The sequence below is a fragment of the Hemitrygon akajei genome, chromosome 29 (assembly GCF_048418815.1).
Source record: "Hemitrygon akajei chromosome 29, sHemAka1.3, whole genome shotgun sequence".
NCBI classification, from domain to species: domain Eukaryota; kingdom Metazoa; phylum Chordata; class Chondrichthyes; order Myliobatiformes; family Dasyatidae; genus Hemitrygon; species Hemitrygon akajei.
Genome location: NC_133152.1, coordinates 14,206,667 through 14,225,130, shown reverse-complemented (window position 1 = coordinate 14,225,130; position 18,464 = coordinate 14,206,667). Strand labels below are relative to the sequence as shown.

At 39.9% G+C, this 18,464-nt stretch overlaps 1 protein-coding gene across 2 annotated transcripts in view; it reads right to left on the bottom strand.

The window, feature by feature from the left end:
* cep104 (centrosomal protein 104) overlaps nt 1-18,275 on the bottom strand; it is a 129,305-nt gene extending 111,030 nt beyond the window's left edge. Inside the window, exons 1-7 of one of the 2 annotated variants that reach the window (XM_073031715.1) lie at nt 18,150-18,275; nt 15,483-15,537; nt 12,369-12,495; nt 10,843-11,016; nt 6,740-6,878; nt 4,801-4,863; nt 1,625-1,701 (exon numbers count right to left, since the gene is read on the bottom strand). In XM_073031715.1, the coding sequence (XP_072887816.1) occupies nt 1,625-1,701; nt 4,801-4,863; nt 6,740-6,878; nt 10,843-11,016; nt 12,369-12,481 (566 nt within the window). In that variant the 5' untranslated portion in view covers nt 12,482-12,495; nt 15,483-15,537; nt 18,150-18,275. Of the gene's footprint in view, nt 1-1,624; nt 1,702-4,800; nt 4,864-6,739; nt 6,879-10,842; nt 11,017-12,368; nt 12,496-15,482; nt 15,538-18,129 lie in introns of both variants that reach the window. The other variant, XM_073031716.1, reaches the window with a different exon arrangement.
* Between the last annotated feature and the right edge of the window lie 189 nt (nt 18,276-18,464).

The window sequence follows — 18,464 nt, the reverse complement described above, 5'->3', positions numbered from 1 at the left end:
GTTGGATTTCACCTTATCCAACTCAAAAAAAAATCATTTTTGCTGCTGTTCAAAGTTGAAGTTTTGCAACTGACATACAGCTGCAAGTCTAATCTCGTTCTTGTTATTTCAATATGGATTGAGAATTGGTCAAAAGAAAGCAAACAGTAGGTCAAACAGATCTGTCAATGTGGCATGCTGTAACTAAAGGCCATTTATACTTCTGCGTCAAATCTATGCCGTATGTATGGCGTAGCTGTGTACCCTACAGTGTAGCCTGACGCGCACCTCCCCAAAAATGTAACTACGCATTGTGGCAACACAGATCACAACAACAGTGATTGGTCCGCTAGGTAGCATTCGCATTTCCACCTACGCATTTCTGGTTGCTTCTTCTTCTCTGCCAATATTTGAAATGCATTTCCTCATCCATGTCTCTCAGTGGCTGGACAAGCACAGAAAATTCACCCTCCTTCTGCCTCAATCCGTTCAATGGTCGTACACACCATCTCCTCTGATGTCTTCTCTCTTTTCTGCGTTGCAGTAATTTCAAGCAAGTAACTCTTGTTCAACATTTATTAGCTCCAATTCCAACATTATGCGCTGTTTCAGTCGCCATTGTTTGAACTACACAAAGAAACTCAACACAGTGGCATAGAAACCCCATCACCAACTAGCGTTTTGGCGGTGAATTGTAAAGCGATGCAGATACACCAATGCACAGGTATAAATGCTGACAACGGTGTAGGCCAATTGCATAGGCTACAGCGTAGAGCCTATGCAGAAGTATAAATCAGCCTTTATGGGATACGCAATGGAATATACTTCTCAATTTATATCAACCATTTGGCGAGGAGACAAAATGCCATGTTTGCTAATTAAATAAAAAGTGACAATAGATTGGATAACACCGATGATCGAAAGGAACAGAGGTATACTTGTACTCAGGTAACTGAAAGCCAACACGTAGGCACAAGTTATGAGGGAAGTAAATGGTATATTGCCTTTTATTACAAGAGGATTAAGTACCAGAATAAAGATTGCTGACTGTAATCTCTGACAGCGCCTCAGAGAGACCACACCTTCAATACTGTTTACAGTTTTAGTCTCGTTAACTAAAGGAGGATAGATTTGTCGAAGAGAGTGAGCTTGACTGGAATCCTGGAATTGTAGTTTTGCTACGCATAACATATTTTGTGAAGTTGAATAAATGTCAATTACAATAAAAGAGAGGACACTAAATAATATTGATGAACCAACCAAAACTGCTTCTGTTAGTACCACAGCACCATTCTCTCTGCAGCTTAATGACATTATTTATAGTAAGGAACTATTCCATCCTAATTGTTCTTTTTAAGTTTCAAAGGATTTGTTCCTTTCTTATATGTTTGTGTGGCAATTCAACTAAAGGCATGGGATTTTTAAAAACTAGGACACTTCCAAACAGATTCATATTAATATACAATTAATATGAATTAGGAATAGTTCTTTACTACACAATTAAATAACTTTCCATCAAGAACTCAAAAATAAAACTCAAACTTGAGACTTCACTGACAAAATACGTACATTGACCTGCACTCCATGATAAAGTGCAATGACTCTTACAACTTTAGTTTTGCTGCTTAAATACTCAACTACTTACCCAAAGTAAGTTCCATCAAGTGCTGGATCATCTGGGCTGCATCCAAGATAGCGATCAATCAACTTATCTTTCGAAGGCTGCGAGAAAAAAAAGTAAACTTTACAATGCATTGCATAAATTGAATTTTTTTTTGAGATCAACAGAAAGATTGTGGCCTCAGACTGTGCTGTGCACTTTCGTCATATGGTTTCTCCGCTGCCAGGGGTGGCAAGACTTTAATACATGTGCCCAAAATGGCATGTACAAAAATTTTGTCAGCACACATTATGCAGAGCTGCCCATCGATTCTTTAAATCCCGCCCATAATAAAGACAGTAATTACCTTTACTTCCAAATGAAGCAGAGAGTATTTTTTACAACCCAAGAGCAATGGGATGTTTCACAGGAAAGGACTTGCACTGGCTCTGACCCAGCTAGATGGTTGTGCGATCATGTGACATTAGATGACATGTTTTGAAAGCCTTGTAGATCTGGTGTACTATCCATCAGTGTTTGGTTAGTAAACAGTTACAATAACATTACTATTTAGAACTGTTATTTTTCAATTGCCTTTTTAAAATAATTTTTGAATAGGTTTTCTAAAATGATTTCAATCTCATATACTTTCACTAAGGCAATGAAAACAATGTAAATATTGTGACTAATTCTTTAATCAGTGATAATCTCTGCTCAAAATTACCATGGCATGTGAGAGAATTTTGTTTTAAAAAAATATTATCTCCAATTTGGGAACACATTATCAAAAAGGTTCGCCAAGCCAATACAAGGTGTTTTGGTTTCCTTGCACATAAAATGTGGATTAACTGGAATTAATTAAAATTAACTGTCTACTCATATGATCCTTTAATGTGGGAAAAGAATGAGAAGTGAGTGTTAGGCACACCAGGATTCCAGGGAATCAAATTGATGGGGTTGTTGTGCTACATTCAAAAGCCAAATAGTCTCCTGCTCTAAGTATGCAGAACATTCTTCCCTTGAATTTTCAAAACCATGATGTGAGGGAAGTAGAAAGGTCCACAAGGTTAGCAATATTGAAATGACCAGAGAAAAAGTAATAAATTTCTTATTTGGAGTAAAAGACATGGGGTGCCAATAAAATGTTAATAACTTAGAATTATGATGCATAATAAACCATGTGCTGAAAATGCTGAACTAGCAATGAGAAATATGCACAGAAGCTGAAAAAGTGATGTCCATGTAGAGTTTGTGCATGCTCCATGCCCCTCAGCACCACCTGCACACCCCCCAACTGAAACTGAATGGTTCAGACTTTTCTAACATCCCAAAACCAGCAGGCCACTAGATTAGGGACAAATTTAATGTGGCCAATGTGGTTAGCTGATAAGAATCAGTGAAAATAAAATGAATTCCAGTAAGATGGTGTCACCTCGGATGCAGTGGCCTCTACGGGGCCACCAAAGGTGTTTTTTTAAATGTATTTTTTTATGATTGATGGATATTAAGAACTTAAAGTACGACAGGTCAACCCCATTAGTGAGTTGCTCGCTGGCAGAGAAACTGAAGCTGGATGGCACGGATTCTACTGCTGCCTGCATCAGAGGTGCCTCAGAGTGGGTGTGTAGTCTAACAGTGAGTGAACATCTTAATTGCTTTTATTGTGATGGCAAGACCCTGTTGGACCTTGTTAAAGTGGATTGCTGCAAGTCCAATTCACAGTTTTATTAGGAAAAGGCAGAGGAGCTGCATAGCCTCAGTTGGAGCAAGGACTAGGCCTCAAGCTATGGTACTGCCTGTGTGCTGCCCTCCAGTCTTCACTCAGAAGACAAGATGTACAGTCGGCCCTCCTTATCTGCGGGGGATTGGTTCCAAGACACCCCGCGGATACCAAATATCACGGATGCTCAAGGCCCTTATTTAACCTATTTCAGTGCGGTGGTCTTTAGGACCCAGCGGAATCCCGGACTTTATTTAACATGTCTCAGTGCGGTGGACATTAGGACCCCGCGCAGTTCTGAATCCGCAAAGTTTCTGTTCACGAAAATAATCACGATTGAAAATAAGGTGGAAGTAATAAAGTGATCAGAAAGAGGTGAAACGCCATCAGTCATTGGAAAAGCGTTAGGCTACAGTCGGTCAATGATCTGAACAATTTTAATTGAGCATGTGAAATGCCCTGCCCCAATGAAAGCTACAATTATAACTAATCAGCAGTGGTTTAATTATTGAAATACATATGTTTCTTCAGTGTTTTATATGCATAGAAAGGTAAAATATGTACTATATACTAAGAAAAACGTTTGACTGACTGACGCTAAATAATACCAGATGTACCTGTTTGGACCTCAAATCCGACTTAAAGATGGGTCTCAGGAATGGAACTTATTCATAACCCGGGGACTGCCTGTACTTTTAAATCATTTCTAGATTACTTATAATACCTAATACAATGTAAATGCTATGTAAATAGTTCTTATACTGTATTGTTTAGGGAATAATGACAAGAAAAAATAGTCTGTACATGCTCAAACAATGAGTGCTGGAAGAGCACTTCCGGGTTTTCCCGATCCGCGGCTGGTTGAATCCGCACATGCGGAATCCGCGGATAAGGAGGGCCAACTGTATTGTAATCAACTGCAGATTATTGCAACATGCATGGACTCAGGGACTTGAACAGTATTTTTTTTGTGTGTGATTGAATTTTATTGTTGTCTCATATATGCCATGTGTTCCTTGTGCTGTTGGTACTGTGTTTTGCATTGGAGCAATATTGATCCATTTGGCTGTATTCATGGGCATTCATGTATAGTTGAACAACAATCAAATTTGAAACTAAATGTGCTTCCTTTTCCACAAGAACAAAATGGGTGCTTGATGGTTAGTGCAGACAAATCAATCTCCTGAGAAGATTGGTGGTTAGTGCAAAAATCATTCCTGAGCACATTCAATATTCTACACTTTTCCCATTATTGTAATCAAAAGTGAGGTGAAAAATCTAATCTGAAATAACCAACCTCTTCAAAAATGTTGTGCACATCAGCTTCTGATCACCTGTAACCAGCCAACAACCCTCCCAAGCTTTCACATATTGTTTACATTGTCTTGAATATTTTCAGCATTTGACATTCAATTTTTTTCTACTTTCCAGCTACTCAATGTACTTCAGCTGTACCAGCTCCAAATTAAGAATAACATATGAAAATAAAATTTCTACTCACAGTTATGCACATCTCCTTATATTCCATGGGTTCTCCAAGGATATTTACAGCCACCAGTGCTACCTAAAAGTTAAAAATATTTAGACATCAAAATGTCATCTTGTGTGCTGTGTATATACAGTGCCTTGAAGTATTCACCCCCGCAACTATTTTCATATTTTACTGTCTCATTGTCTAAATTTAAAATATCGCACACTTTTACAAGACACTGTATTTACTGTTTACTTTTTAACATGTATTGTAAATGCACCTTGCATGTTAATTTATTTGTGGTAATATTACTTTGTGTGTGAGTTATATGTATTGTGTTGTGCACTTAGATGGTCTAGAGGAACATTGTCTCATTTGGCAGTATACTGCCCATGTGTAAGGTTGAATGGCAATAAAGCGAACATGAATTCAGTTTTAAATAAGTTACTCAACACCAAGTAGCAATTCCAAAGATGTTTCAGCTTGAGGTAGCAGCTTTCTGGTTTTCGTCATCCAAATCTTTTTCAAAATCTTGTATTTCTATTACATGTCCTTGCATTCTTCTGAATTACAATGAATGTAGGCTGGACTTGGTCAGTTTCTCCCTCATTGGAATCTGGGTGACCTCTCCCAAATCCAAGGCTCAATCTAGTGTATCTGTATCACACCATAGTGGTAAATAGATGTTTGCACAGAGACCAAAGTGGTAAATACAGTGTCTTGTAAAAGTGTGCAATACATTTTAAATTTAGAAAATGATACACTAAATAACACTTTGATCACTCATAAAAGAAACAGAAATTCAACTCATCCTTTACAAAAGAAACTGACACAAACAAGATGTATCCCGGACAAGCCCCCAATTTATGTTATGTCCCCCTGTTGGATCTAGTTGAGAGGTGTCAGGGATGCAATATAAAGACAAGTCCACCCTCAATGCTGTGAGTTGTTTGTGACGAGAAAAGTACAAGGCAGGCACAGGCAGTCCTATTTGCAGTATCTTTAGAGTTTTTAAGACGTATTTACAATATGGGGACAAACAAATCCAAGGGAGCAATCCAAAAGCCAAACTCCATAATATGAAAACACAGGTCGAATCACGAAGACTACAAGTTTATTAATATGGAAACCAGCGCGATTCTTTAACTATCGACTCTCCCCAGCGGCTCGCTATCCCCCACTTCCCAAATGCCGGCTTCTTTAAATTGTGCTCTCCAAGTCGTGACTGAAGAGGTCCTGACAGGGAGGCAGCTTCAGCAGTGATCTAAACTGAGAATGAAAGTGACTTGGCAAACCAAAACTCGGGCACACCATGCACATGCACATAACAGAAAGGGATAGGAAGGTGGAGGCAAGAAAGTTGTGTCGAGAGACTTGAACTGGAGGACATAGCTTTAAGGTTCAGGGGAATAAATTTAGCATGGAGATCAGGACAAAACTCCTTTTCCCATCTGTGGAATTCTCTGCCCAAACTACTTCATTAAATATGATACTGTTAGATAACTTTTGTATAGCAGGAGAATTAAGGGTTACGGCGGAAAGAGGGTAGGTGAAGCTGGAACATGTGGCCCCTATGTCATTGGTGCCAAAGGAGTTTTAAAAAACTTCATATCTTCAATGGATGATATCTTCTGACTTCCATCAGAAATCATGGCAAGCTCCATTATTAACGCTTAATTTTCTGTTTGACTTTTCCCTTGTTTTGTTCAATTTCTTGTCTAGCGTGGATTTAAATATGGAGTTGCTTGTAATTTTACAATCTAATTGACATCAGCCATGATTTTAGTTAATGGCAGAACAGGTTCGATGAGCCAGATGGCCTATTTCTACTCTTATTTCTTATGTTTTAATGCTATGTTCCAAGTAGATAAAAGGAATGGTACATAAAAGATAAAACTTGAAGAATCCCTGAATACAAAGACTCTCCTCATAAATACATTTTTAAGTGTGCATAAAATTATCGCATTACCTGGTTGTACAAGTTATATCTGTTGACATGATTTTTGTGGAAAGTTAATTTCAGATATTTTCCAACTGCATCAACGTGGACAGACTTAAGTTCTCGAGCTTTGAAACCTGTCTTCTGGTTATCTGACAGGGAAACATATCTGTAAAAACAAGTTAATTTACATAAATATTTAATAAGCTGTATGAAACAGATGAACTTCAGCACTTTTAAAGCAGTATCTTGCAATTAGATAGTAAAATTTCAAGCAACTCCATAGTAAAATTTCACTTGCTCCCTGGCATCAAGTTCCACACATCCACCACTCTATGTAAAAAAAAAACACTTAATGTCTGATATCCCCCATTCTTTCCTCCAATCACCTTAAAATTATGCCTCCTCATATTAGCCATTTCCACCCTGGGGGAAAAATGAGTCTATTTATGCTTCCTATAATTAGATGACAAGAACTAAACACAATATTCCAAGTGTGGTCTAACCAGGGCTTTATAGAACTGCAACAATTCCTCACAATTCCTGAATTCAATGCCCCAAGGAAGGCTAACACATGATTTGCTTCCTTAACAACCCTATCAGTATATGTGGCAACTGTAAGGGATCTGTGGATCTGCCTTAAAAATTTGACCTTCCAACATTTATCACTTCACACTTTTCAGGGCTGAATTCAATCTGCCACTTTGTAGCTGGATCTGCAAAGGAGATTTACCAGGATGTTGTCTGGATTAGACAGCATGTCTAGGAAGGACAGGCTGAGTGAACGAGAACATTTTTCCATTATTGTTCAAGAGGAGAGGCAACGTGATAGAGATGTACAAGATGTATGAAGGATAAATTGAGTGGATAGCCAAAGGCTATTTCCAGAGTGGTAATGGCTAATCCATGGGGCATAAACTTCAAGCGAGTGTGAAAGTATAGGGGTGATGTCAGAGACAAATTGTTTTTTTAAATTTTTAAACAGAGAATTGTGTGTACACAAAATGTGCTCCATTTGTAGACTGACCAAAATGACCAAAATGTAGGAGCAAATTCATTAGGGGCATTTAAGAAACTCAGGACAGGCACATGGATGATAGAAAAATGGCAGACTCTGCAGGAGGGAAGGGTTACAGTATGTTAACAGATCAGCACAACACTGTGGGCCAAAGTTCTGTACTGTGTCATTTTCTAATGTGCCATTGTAACCTACAATTATGCCACAGAGTTTGTGAACCCTGTACAATTTTCTCTACTTCTGCATAAATATGACCCAAAATGTGATCAGATCACACAAGTCCTAAAACTAGATAAAGAGAACCCAATTAAAGAAGTAACAAAAAAATCATACTTGTTCATTCATTTATTGAGAAAAATGTTCCAATATTACATGTATTTGTTGGGTGAACCTCTGAAGTAATGCCTTCCACAGAAGCTATTTGGAATCAGATGTTCTAATCAATGAGAAGTGACTGGAGGCGTGGGTTGCAGAGGTGCCCTACCCTATAAAAACGATGCACAAAGTCAGGTTACTGGTAGAGCCTGCTCTTAAGAAAGATCTGTTCATGTGCACCGTGTGTCAATCAAAACAACTTTCAGAGGACCTTAGAAGAATTGTAGAGATGCATCAAGCTGGAAAAAGATACAAAAGCATTTCCAAAGCCCAGAGTGTTCATCAGTCCACAGTAAGAAAAATGGTCTACAAATGGAGGAAACTCAGTACTGTTGCTACTCTCCCTAGCAGTAGGCATCCTACAAAGGTAACACCAAGAGCACAACGTGCAATACTGAAAGAGGTAAAAAAGAACCCAAGGGTAACAGCAAAAGACCTACAGAAATCCATAGAATTTGTTAAAGCTTCTGTTCCACACTAAGAAAAGCACCAAACAAGAATGGTGTTCATGGAAGGACACCACAGAAGAAACTACTACTGTCAAAAAACATTGCTGCACGTCTCAAGTTTGCAAAAGACCACCTGGATATTCTGCAACACTTCTGGGACAGTGTTCTTTGGACAGATGAGACAAAAGTTAAACGTTTTGGCAGAAATGCACATTGCTGTGTTTGGAGGAAAAAGGCACTGCACACTAACACCAAAACCTCATCCCAACCATGAAGCATGGTGGAAGGAGTATCACATTTGGGACTGCTTTGCTGCCTCAGGCCCTGGATAGCTTGGAATCGATGAGGGCACAATGAATTTGAAATCATGTCAAGACATTTTACAGGAGAATATTAGGGTTCTGGTCTGTCACCTAAAGCTTAATGGAAGTTGAATAATGCAACAAGATGATGATCTGAAAGACAAGAGTAAATCAACAACAGAATGGTTTACAAAGAAGAAAATTCCTGTTTTGGAATGGCCAAGTCAAAGTCCTGATCTTAGTCCTACAGAATTGTTATGGAAGGACCTGAAGCAAGCAGTTTATGCAAGGAAGCCCAGCAACATCCCAGAGTTGAAGCAGTTTGAATAGCCTAAAATTCCTCGAAGCCAATGTGCTACAACCAAACTGGAAACGTTTGGTTGAAGTTATTAGTGTACAAGGGGATCATAGCAGTTACCGAAAGCAAAGGTTCAAATACTTTTTCCAATAAACATAATATTGGATCATTTTTCTCAATAAATAAATGAAAAAGTATAAAGTTTTTTGAGTTACTTATTTAATTGGGTTCTCTTCATTAGTTTTAGGACTTGTGTGATGATCTGATCACATTTTAGGTTATATTTATGCAGAAATAGAGAAAAAATTGTACAGGGTTCACAAACTTTCTAGCACCACTGTTGAACAATCTTCTATAATATCCACACCACCACCAACCTTTGCATCATATGCAAAATTACAAATTCACCTCTCTACTTTTTCAACTAACTTTACGTCATCTGCAAACTTACTAACTCACCCTTCCATTTTCTCATCTCATTTATAAAAATCACAAAGAACAGGGATCCCAGAACAGATCCCTGCAGAATACCATTGGTCACCAACTTCCAGACAGAATATGCTCCATCTACCCTCTGCCTTCTCTGGCAAGCCAATTTCTGAATCCATACAATCAAGTTTCTCTGGATCCCATGCTACCTGACTTTCTGACCAAGCAGTACATCCACTTTAACATAAACATTGACAGGAATCAGATCTGGGCTGATAAGTGGCAGATGGAGTTCAATCCAGAAAAATGTGAAGTTACACACTTTGGAAGGTTGAACTGGAAGGGAGAGTACAGAGTGAATAGCAGATTCTTAACAGTGTGGAGAAACAAAGGTATCTGGGGATCCATGTCCATATAATCGTCAAAGCTGCCAAGCAAACTAATAGGGTGATTAAGAAGGCATATGGTATGCTGGCATCGTTAGTCAGGGGACTAATTTCAAAAACCGCGAGATAATGTTGAAGCTCTATATAACTCTGGATAGACCATACTTGGAGTATTGTGTTCAGTTCTGGATTTTTTGTTATCGGAAGGATGTGAAAGCTTTAAAGAGGAGAGGATATTTACTAGGATACTGCCTGAACTGGAGAGCATGCCTTATGAGGAAAGATTGAGCGAGCTGGGGCTTTTCTTTTTGGAGTGGAGGACGAGAGGTAACTTGAGAAAGTTATGCAAGATGACAAGAGGCACTGATAAAAGCCAGCACCCTTTTCTCAGGAAAGAAATGGCTAATACGAGAGGGCAGAATTTTAAGGTGACTGGAGGAAAGTATGCGGTGTCAGAGGTAGGTTGTTTGTTGTTAAGTTTTTTTTAAACAAAGAGTGATGGGTGCAAGGATTGCTACCAGTGGTGGTGGTAGCAGCAGATACTTTAGGTACATTTAAGAGCCCATTAGATAGGTACATAGATGAAAGAAAAACAGAGGGCTATGTTGGAGAGAAGCATTAAGATTGAACTTGAAGTCGGTTAGGAGGTCAGCACAACATTGTGGGCCAAAGGATCTGTACTGTGTTGTACTATTCAATGTTCTATGAAAACACTTAAAGAAATATGCTTCCCCTTTCCTATTAGAGAATATTTTCAATTTCTTAAGATGTTTTCTCTGTTTGGTTTCTACTGAAGGACATTTCAAAATCTTATTGTTTTTCAACAAGTGGCAGCATAGTTATGTTGAAATCTGCTGATCTGACATTCAGCCATACCCAAGTCTATGAAATGTATCCACGTGTTGCAACCCAAAGTGATCTGGAAGACTGTCACTGATGTAAAATTCAATTTTTGTAGAAATCAAATACTGGTGTGCAAGTAACTGAAGTTTGCGAATCCTACACCGCTCCACCATTTGTAGGATAATCTCCTGTGGGTAGAGGCAGAACCTAAAGAAATCAAATTAAACAGATTTCATTAAGAAAATATGCATCTTTCCTATTACCAATCCCCATTCATTGTACCATCTAGAAAAAAAAGAACTGAATGGAAAACAAATTGGACTGCGGCAATTTTACTTCTTTTGTCAATGCATAGCCACAGAGTGATGGTCTAATTAACTCAAATCAATCTTGGCTTTTTTACAATCCTTTCTGCAGAACTCACAATTAATGGGATAACTTGATACCTTGCATTGCTTATCAACAAAGGATCCTGGAGTCTCACTCAGACAGGCAGTAAACCACCTTTTAACCCTAGCCAAATTGCAGGACAATTTAAAATGACTAATTAACCTACAAACCTGGGCCTCTTCAGTTGATGGGAGGAAACAGGAGCACACAGAGGAAATTCACATGGTCACGTGGAGAACTTAGAAACTCCTTACAGAGCTGGAACTAAGCTGTAATCGTGTTGTACTAACCACTATGCTACCTTGGATACATACAAAAACTCGTCAACAGATTACCAAAAACTGAAAATCTTTTGAGAACTGACGTTTCAAAATATATCAGATGTTTGACACAAACAACTGATGCCTGATTGCCCATGCAGCTGTTCACACTCGGACAACTGCTCATTGACAGATCTGCATTATACCTGATCTTTATTGGGCAAAAACTTAAAGCAATTTGAGATTTAAAAAAATAATATTCATCTTTGAAACATTTTTAGTAAGTATTTCAGACAAAATATTCTGAAGCAGAGCAACAAGGGCCTGAAACATGCATATCAACCATCTTCATGCACATGGAATATGCTAACTTAATGGATTAGAAAACTGCAACCCATTCAGCAAAGCCTTGTGTGGCTCTAACACAAGTTTCACAAAGGATTAAACCCAAGGAAAATTTAATTGCCAAAAGCTTTACCCGACAGTATTTCTAACCAATCCTGATTCTCAGCATTCAAAGTTTCAGTTAACCTAACTGCAGAAAACAAACAACTGTACTTTTCTTCTGCTGTTGGTATTAGGTAATTCCAAAAAGTTAATGCTCCATTGATGGGCCATCCAGTTGTGAAACTAGTGACAATTCTTCCAGCAACACAAAGGCTTTCGTATTCATGCAAAATCCATATCTTCTAGAAAAGTAAGAATTAAGCGACTAGAAATTCTTAGAGCAACACACATAAAATGCTAGAGGAACTCAGGTCAAGCAGCATCTATGAAAATGAATGAAAAGTTAACGTTTCAAGCCAAGACTCTTCATCAGGATGACAACTACTGGAAATCCTCTGCTGTTTCCCATTTGGAAGTGTAAATCTGCATGGGAATTAATAGCATTGCTTTGATTTTCCTTACCTCGGTGACCGCCAGCCACTAACTGTTGGAGCATGCACCATCAGTTCATTTGAATTATAACCATCTTCGTGGCCAGATGAGCTTATAGCAACAAATCCAATTTTGTGGGGCATTCTGGAAAGTTAAGCTGTAATCAGACAAATTAAAACAAATGAAGAAGCTGCACAGATGTCCATATATTGAAATATTTTGGTAACATTGTAGCATAATTGATATTTCCAAGAAACATTCAAAAACCCCAAATTAGGAAGGATATGCACTTGCTTCTATATCTGCCTTAGATAATTTGAAAATAAGTTTAAAGCCAATGTTTTTAATGTCCCAGTTAATGATTCAGCAGTCATAGCAACAAATTAAAGAGACTGTTCCATGATACAGCAAGGGCAGCATGGCAGTGTCGTGTTAGCATAATGTCTTACAGTACATGCGGCCCAGGTTTAATTCTCGTGGGCTGCCTGTAAATATGCATGTATGTTCTCCTTGTGACCATGTGGATTTTCTCTGGGCACTCTGGTGTCCTCCCTCAGTCCAAGGATGTAACAGTCAGTAGGTTACTTGCTCATTGTAAATTACCCTGTGATTAGGCTAGGATTAAATCAGAGATTGCTGGGCAACATAGCTTGAAGGACCAGAAGGGCCTATTCCACAATGCATCCCAATAAATAAATAAATAAATAAATAATCAAAATGACTCGAGCTTAAAGATTCTGCAAAGGGACTCCAGAAGGATTCAATTTCAAATTGGAATGCAAGCTTAATGTTTCAGAGAATTTATTTTCCTCCATGCAAATGCACACATTCAATATGAAACATTGTAAAGTCTATCAAAAAGGGAAAGTAAAAACCTTCACTAAAATATCTAACAAAAGGATAGTTTCTATCCTGCAATTAAAATGTATTTATAGTCAGTTTGACATTCATTGGTTACATAGAATCTACATCTATCTGTACCTTTATTTTGACCATTGAAAATATGTAGGAGATTGAAAGCTATTCTTGATTCATTATTGAAGTGGCTATAAAGGATGGTCTGATTTTCAGCTTATTAAACTTTTGATTGAAAATGATAAGCATTGTGACATAACCAAAATATTTCTGAATGAAGTGCTAACCAGTTAAACACATAACATGGACACTCACATGGCGTCAGCTAAACCTGCCTCTTCATTGTCTATATAGAACAGTCAATGTTTGAAGCCTTAGAACCATAGAACATTACAGCACAGAAACAGGCCTTTTGACCCTTCTTGGCTGTGCCAAACCATTTTTCTGCCTAGTCCTACTGATCTGCACCTAGACCATATCCCTTTCATCCACGTACCTGTCCAAGTTTTTCTTAAATGTTAAAAGTAAGCCTGCATTCACCACTTCAACTGGCAGCTTCTCCCGTTATACTCCATAATTCTTCCTCTACTACACTGATGACTGCACTGGCAGTCAATTTTATCAACTTCACCTCTAACTTTCACCCTACTCTTAAATTCATTTGGTCTATTTCTGACACCTCCCTCCCCTTTCTTGATCTGTCTCCATCCATGAAGACAAACTGTCAACTGACATCTTTTATAAACCAACTGATTCCCAGAGTTATCTCGACTATACTTCTTCCCAGACTTTCTCCTGTAAAAATGCTATTCCCTTTTCTCAGTTTCTTGCCTGTACCACTTCTATTCCCAGGATATGGCTTTCCTTTACAGGACATCAGAGATGTCCTCCTTTAAAGCATCGGATTTCCCTCCCTCTATTGACGCTGCCCTCACCCGCATTTCCTCCATTTCCTGAACATCCGTGCCTACCCTGTCTCTCTAATAGTGATGAAGTCCCTGTTGTCATTACCTACTACCCTATCAGCTTCTGCATCCAACACATTATCCTCCACAACTTCAGCCATAACCAAAGGGATCGTACTCCTAAGCACATCTTTACCTCCCCCTCTCTCCCCACAACCCCCCACACGGCTTTGAGCAGGAATTGCTCCCTCCTGTCCATTCGTCTCTTCCCACAAATCTTCCCCTATGCACTTATCCCTACAAGCGGCCTAGGGACTACAACTGCCTATACCCCTCTTCCCCTACTTCCATTCAGGGCCCCAAATAGTCCATGTGAGACAAAACTTCTGTGAATCAGCTGGGGTGATCTATTGTGTCCAGTGCTCCTGATGTGGCTTCATCCACATTGGTGAGAACTGTCATAAATTGGGGGACCACTTAGTCAAGCACCTGTGCATCATCTGCCACAAGCGGGACTTCCCGGTGGCCAAACATTTTAATTCCCATTACAAAGTGTCGGTCCGTGGCCTCCTCTTGTGCCAAGATGAAACCACCCCCAGGATGGAGGACCAACATGCCTTGGTACCCTCCAACTGATGGTATATCCATTTCTCCCTCCAGTGAACAAATTCCCCCCACTCCTCTATTCCCATTCTGACGTGTTCCTTCTTCTCATCTGCCTATAACTTCCCCTTGGGTCCCCACCTCCTTCAGTTTCTCCTATGGTCCATTCTCCTCCCCCATCAGATTCTTTTTTCTCCAGCCCTTAACCTTTCCCACGCAACTGCCTTCACTTCCAGCTAACCTCTTTCCCCTCTTTCCACCTTTTTATACTGGCACCTCCCTCTTCCTTCTTAATTCTGAAGAAGGGTCTCAGCTTGAAACATTGACTGTTTATTCTTTTCTGTAGATGCTGTCTGACCTGCTGAGTTCCTCCAACTCTTTGTGTGCATTGCCTAACATTAATACAAAAGCTTCTAATAAGCCAACGTTAAAATGATCTAAAAGCAACTGTACTTTAAAGTGCTTAATCTAGAAGAACAAAGTGCGTGGTTGCACTTTTTTTAATTGAAGACAACAGTTATGGAGGTTGAACTTCTACCACTAATGTTTTAACAAACACATCAGGCTGTCAAAGTTTATGCAACAGAACTAAAGACAAAATGACCCATTATACTGAAATTCAATTCAAATACACTATGGAATAGCAGAACTAGATAGGCAAACGAGCAAAACTGACTGAGATCCAAGTGCAAATCAAAATGAGTTCAATGCCAGGTAGAATAGATTTGAAAGTGTCAAGATCTATCGACAAAGTGAAACCAATACACATGTACAGTATTACCTTCCAGCCTCTGGCAGCAGGCAGTCTTATTGCTTTGCCCTTCCAGAAGGGCAGCCTAATAGTAGGGGGAAAAAAAAAATTTCAGTAATTTCCTAATCGGCTGGCTAGAAAATTCAGCACCTCTAATTATCTTTTTACCCATATTTCAAAGTAATATGAAAGTGGTAAAGGAAACATTTGAACTGAACAGAAAATGTACCAACTAAGTTATTATAAAAGGCCACTTCCTCAAAGATTAAACATCAAAACTCCTAAAATATGTTAAATGCAATTATCCTACCTATGTTAATGCAGTTCCAACTGAATATGGTAGAATTTTCAAAAACAATCCAAAAATCAAACAACTGCATATCATGAGCCATGCATTTCTAAGGTAATTACCTCAGGGCACAGGAAGCAATTTTGAGATTATAATCCTGGAGGTCCTGCTTTTGAACTTCTACAAAACACTAGAAATTCAGGACCTCATCTCTCTTCTTACCTACGTCAATAGGACCAACATGGGCATCAACTTTTAATTATGGATTCACAAGGAGGCTGAGTAGTGACAGGCATGGCAAATCAAGGCCAGGTCATCTTTCTTTTTTCAGCCTAGTATTTCATTCAGTTAGAAGTTGAATTTAGTGGAGTGGGTATGCTCCTCCTGTGAAATTTGGGAGATCACTATCAATGACAACTGTGTTTGTAGTAAGTGTCCATTTTCAACTTTTCTTGAAACACATGGACCAGCTGAAACAAGTTAGATTCACTGAGGAGTATAATTAAACATAAAGCATTAGAGATGGGAGTTTTCCGGTGGGAGAGGGGCTTCATCACACCACAGGTTATACCAGATATACAAATGCCCACCAGGAGGGGTAGGCAGGTAGTGCAATAGTCCCTTGTGTCTATTCCCATCTCTAACAAGCAGTTCTGGATACTGTTCGATGGCTAGCCTCGCAGAGAAAGCAGCAGTAATCGAATCAGTGGTAACATGACTAGCTCTGTTGTGTAGCAGGGAAGGCTGAAATATAGTTTAGTAGCATTATGGACCTTGATAGACAGGGACATTATTCAATAGGCCACACTGACATTTCGGTGGACACACAGTGATTCCAAGATGATGCATTGTCTTTCAGGAACTAGGGTCAGGGACGTCACTGAGAAATTGGTCAGGATATAGGAAGGATGTGTCAACTATGGGAAACTGTGCAGGTGCAGAACATTCTGAAAGGGGTGGTGAGCAGCCAGAAGCTGTGGTCCATATTAGTACTAACAACCTGTGCAGAAAGAGGGGTGAGGTCCAGGAAAAGGAATTTAGGGAAAATTGAAACAAGGGACTTTTAGGGCAATTATCTAGCATTATGTCATATGGTAGTAGATTTTAAAACAGCAAGAGAAAACAGCTAAATATATGGCTAAGGAATTGATGCATGCAGGCCTTCAGATACTCAGCAATCCTGAGGAAGGGCCTCAGCCCGAAACATTTGTCTGCTTATTCGCCACCGTAGATGCTGCCTGATTTGCTGAGTTCCTCCAGCATTTTGGGTTGGCATATATTGAGATATTTGAAGCCTTTTCCAGGACAGGGCTAATTGAATCTCCCTGCATCCAATGTCTCAGCAGGGAGACTTGCCATCGTTGAGATTATTTTAAATAGTAACACCAGAGTGGGACCCAAAATTACAGTGCAACTTAAGGAAAGACAGAAGCACATACTGTATTGTGAATAGAGCAGGGAACTCCAGTGGGCAGAGTTGGGGGGGGGGTGGGGGGGGAGAGAGAGAAGGTCATATGAGTGCTGGGGGGTTTAACTGCATTCCCTTTAATGCAAGGAGCTATACAGATAAAGCAGATTATCTGAGAGGTTATATCAGCCTGTAGGATTAAATTGTGCTAATCACAGAAACATGGCGAACGAAAGGCAGCTCAGTGTTTCTGGATTATTTTCAGGGGTGATGGGACTAGAGGGTCTCAAAGGGGGTCGGGGGGGGGGCTGTTGTATTGGTCACTGGTTAGGGAAAACTCAGGAAAGATACCTGGAGAGATTGGCAACTTAAGCTTTATGGGTAGAATTTATAAGTAAGGGGGAAATCACTTTAGGGAACTGGGATTTAGGGAAGTGTGTAAAGGAGACCAAAGAAGCAACTTTTATTTATCCAGAAGCTTATTGTAAAATGAAACAAGCTGAAAGAGTTAAATACAATGGAGGTATTTATGAAGTATTTGGACGACTGCATGAATAAGAGTATTATGGACCAAACGAGACTAACTAACTAGGCATTTCATTTTACATGATCGACTCGACTCGAGCCAAAGGACCTTTCTCAGAGGTGGAAGAGCAAAGAGGGAAAACGCTGGAAATGCTCAACGGGTCGGGCGGCCTCTGCAGAAGAGTTCTGAAGAAAGGGCGACCTGACACGAGGAATGTGGACAAGCGAAGTAAAACTCTCCGATGCGAGAGGAGTGTGGGCGCGGCGAGCCACCGCAACTGCCCCGATACCCGATGAGCAGGGCCGGACTGGCGCACTCGAGAGAGAGCAGTCAGCCCTCAGCCGCCCAACCGGAGAACGTGCTGAAACCTTCTCCGGACCCCGGGCTCTGTACCCAGTTCCGTCGGAGCAGTCACCCTAACGCCGGAAACCCCGTCTACGGCCATCATACACACATCTTTCCCGTGAAGCCGACCTGCCCTCCGGCGCCCCGATTTAACGTCCAGCCGCCAACACGTCTCGCCGCCGCAGGCCCGGACACACACCGCATCTCCATAACCACCGCCGCCAACAGCGCACACTGCGCAGGCGCCAGTTTCCCCGCCGGAAGTGGCTGGCTGAGAGCGACGCATGCGCATCTCAAAATCATTTTGTCTGTATCGCGTCGTTCTGCGTTGTTCTTGCTCTGCCACCTAGGTGATGTTATTTATTTACAGATACGGCATGGTAACAGGCCTTTCCGGATCAAGAAAACTTAATATCAAGATACAAAATGGTGTATCAAAGTTCA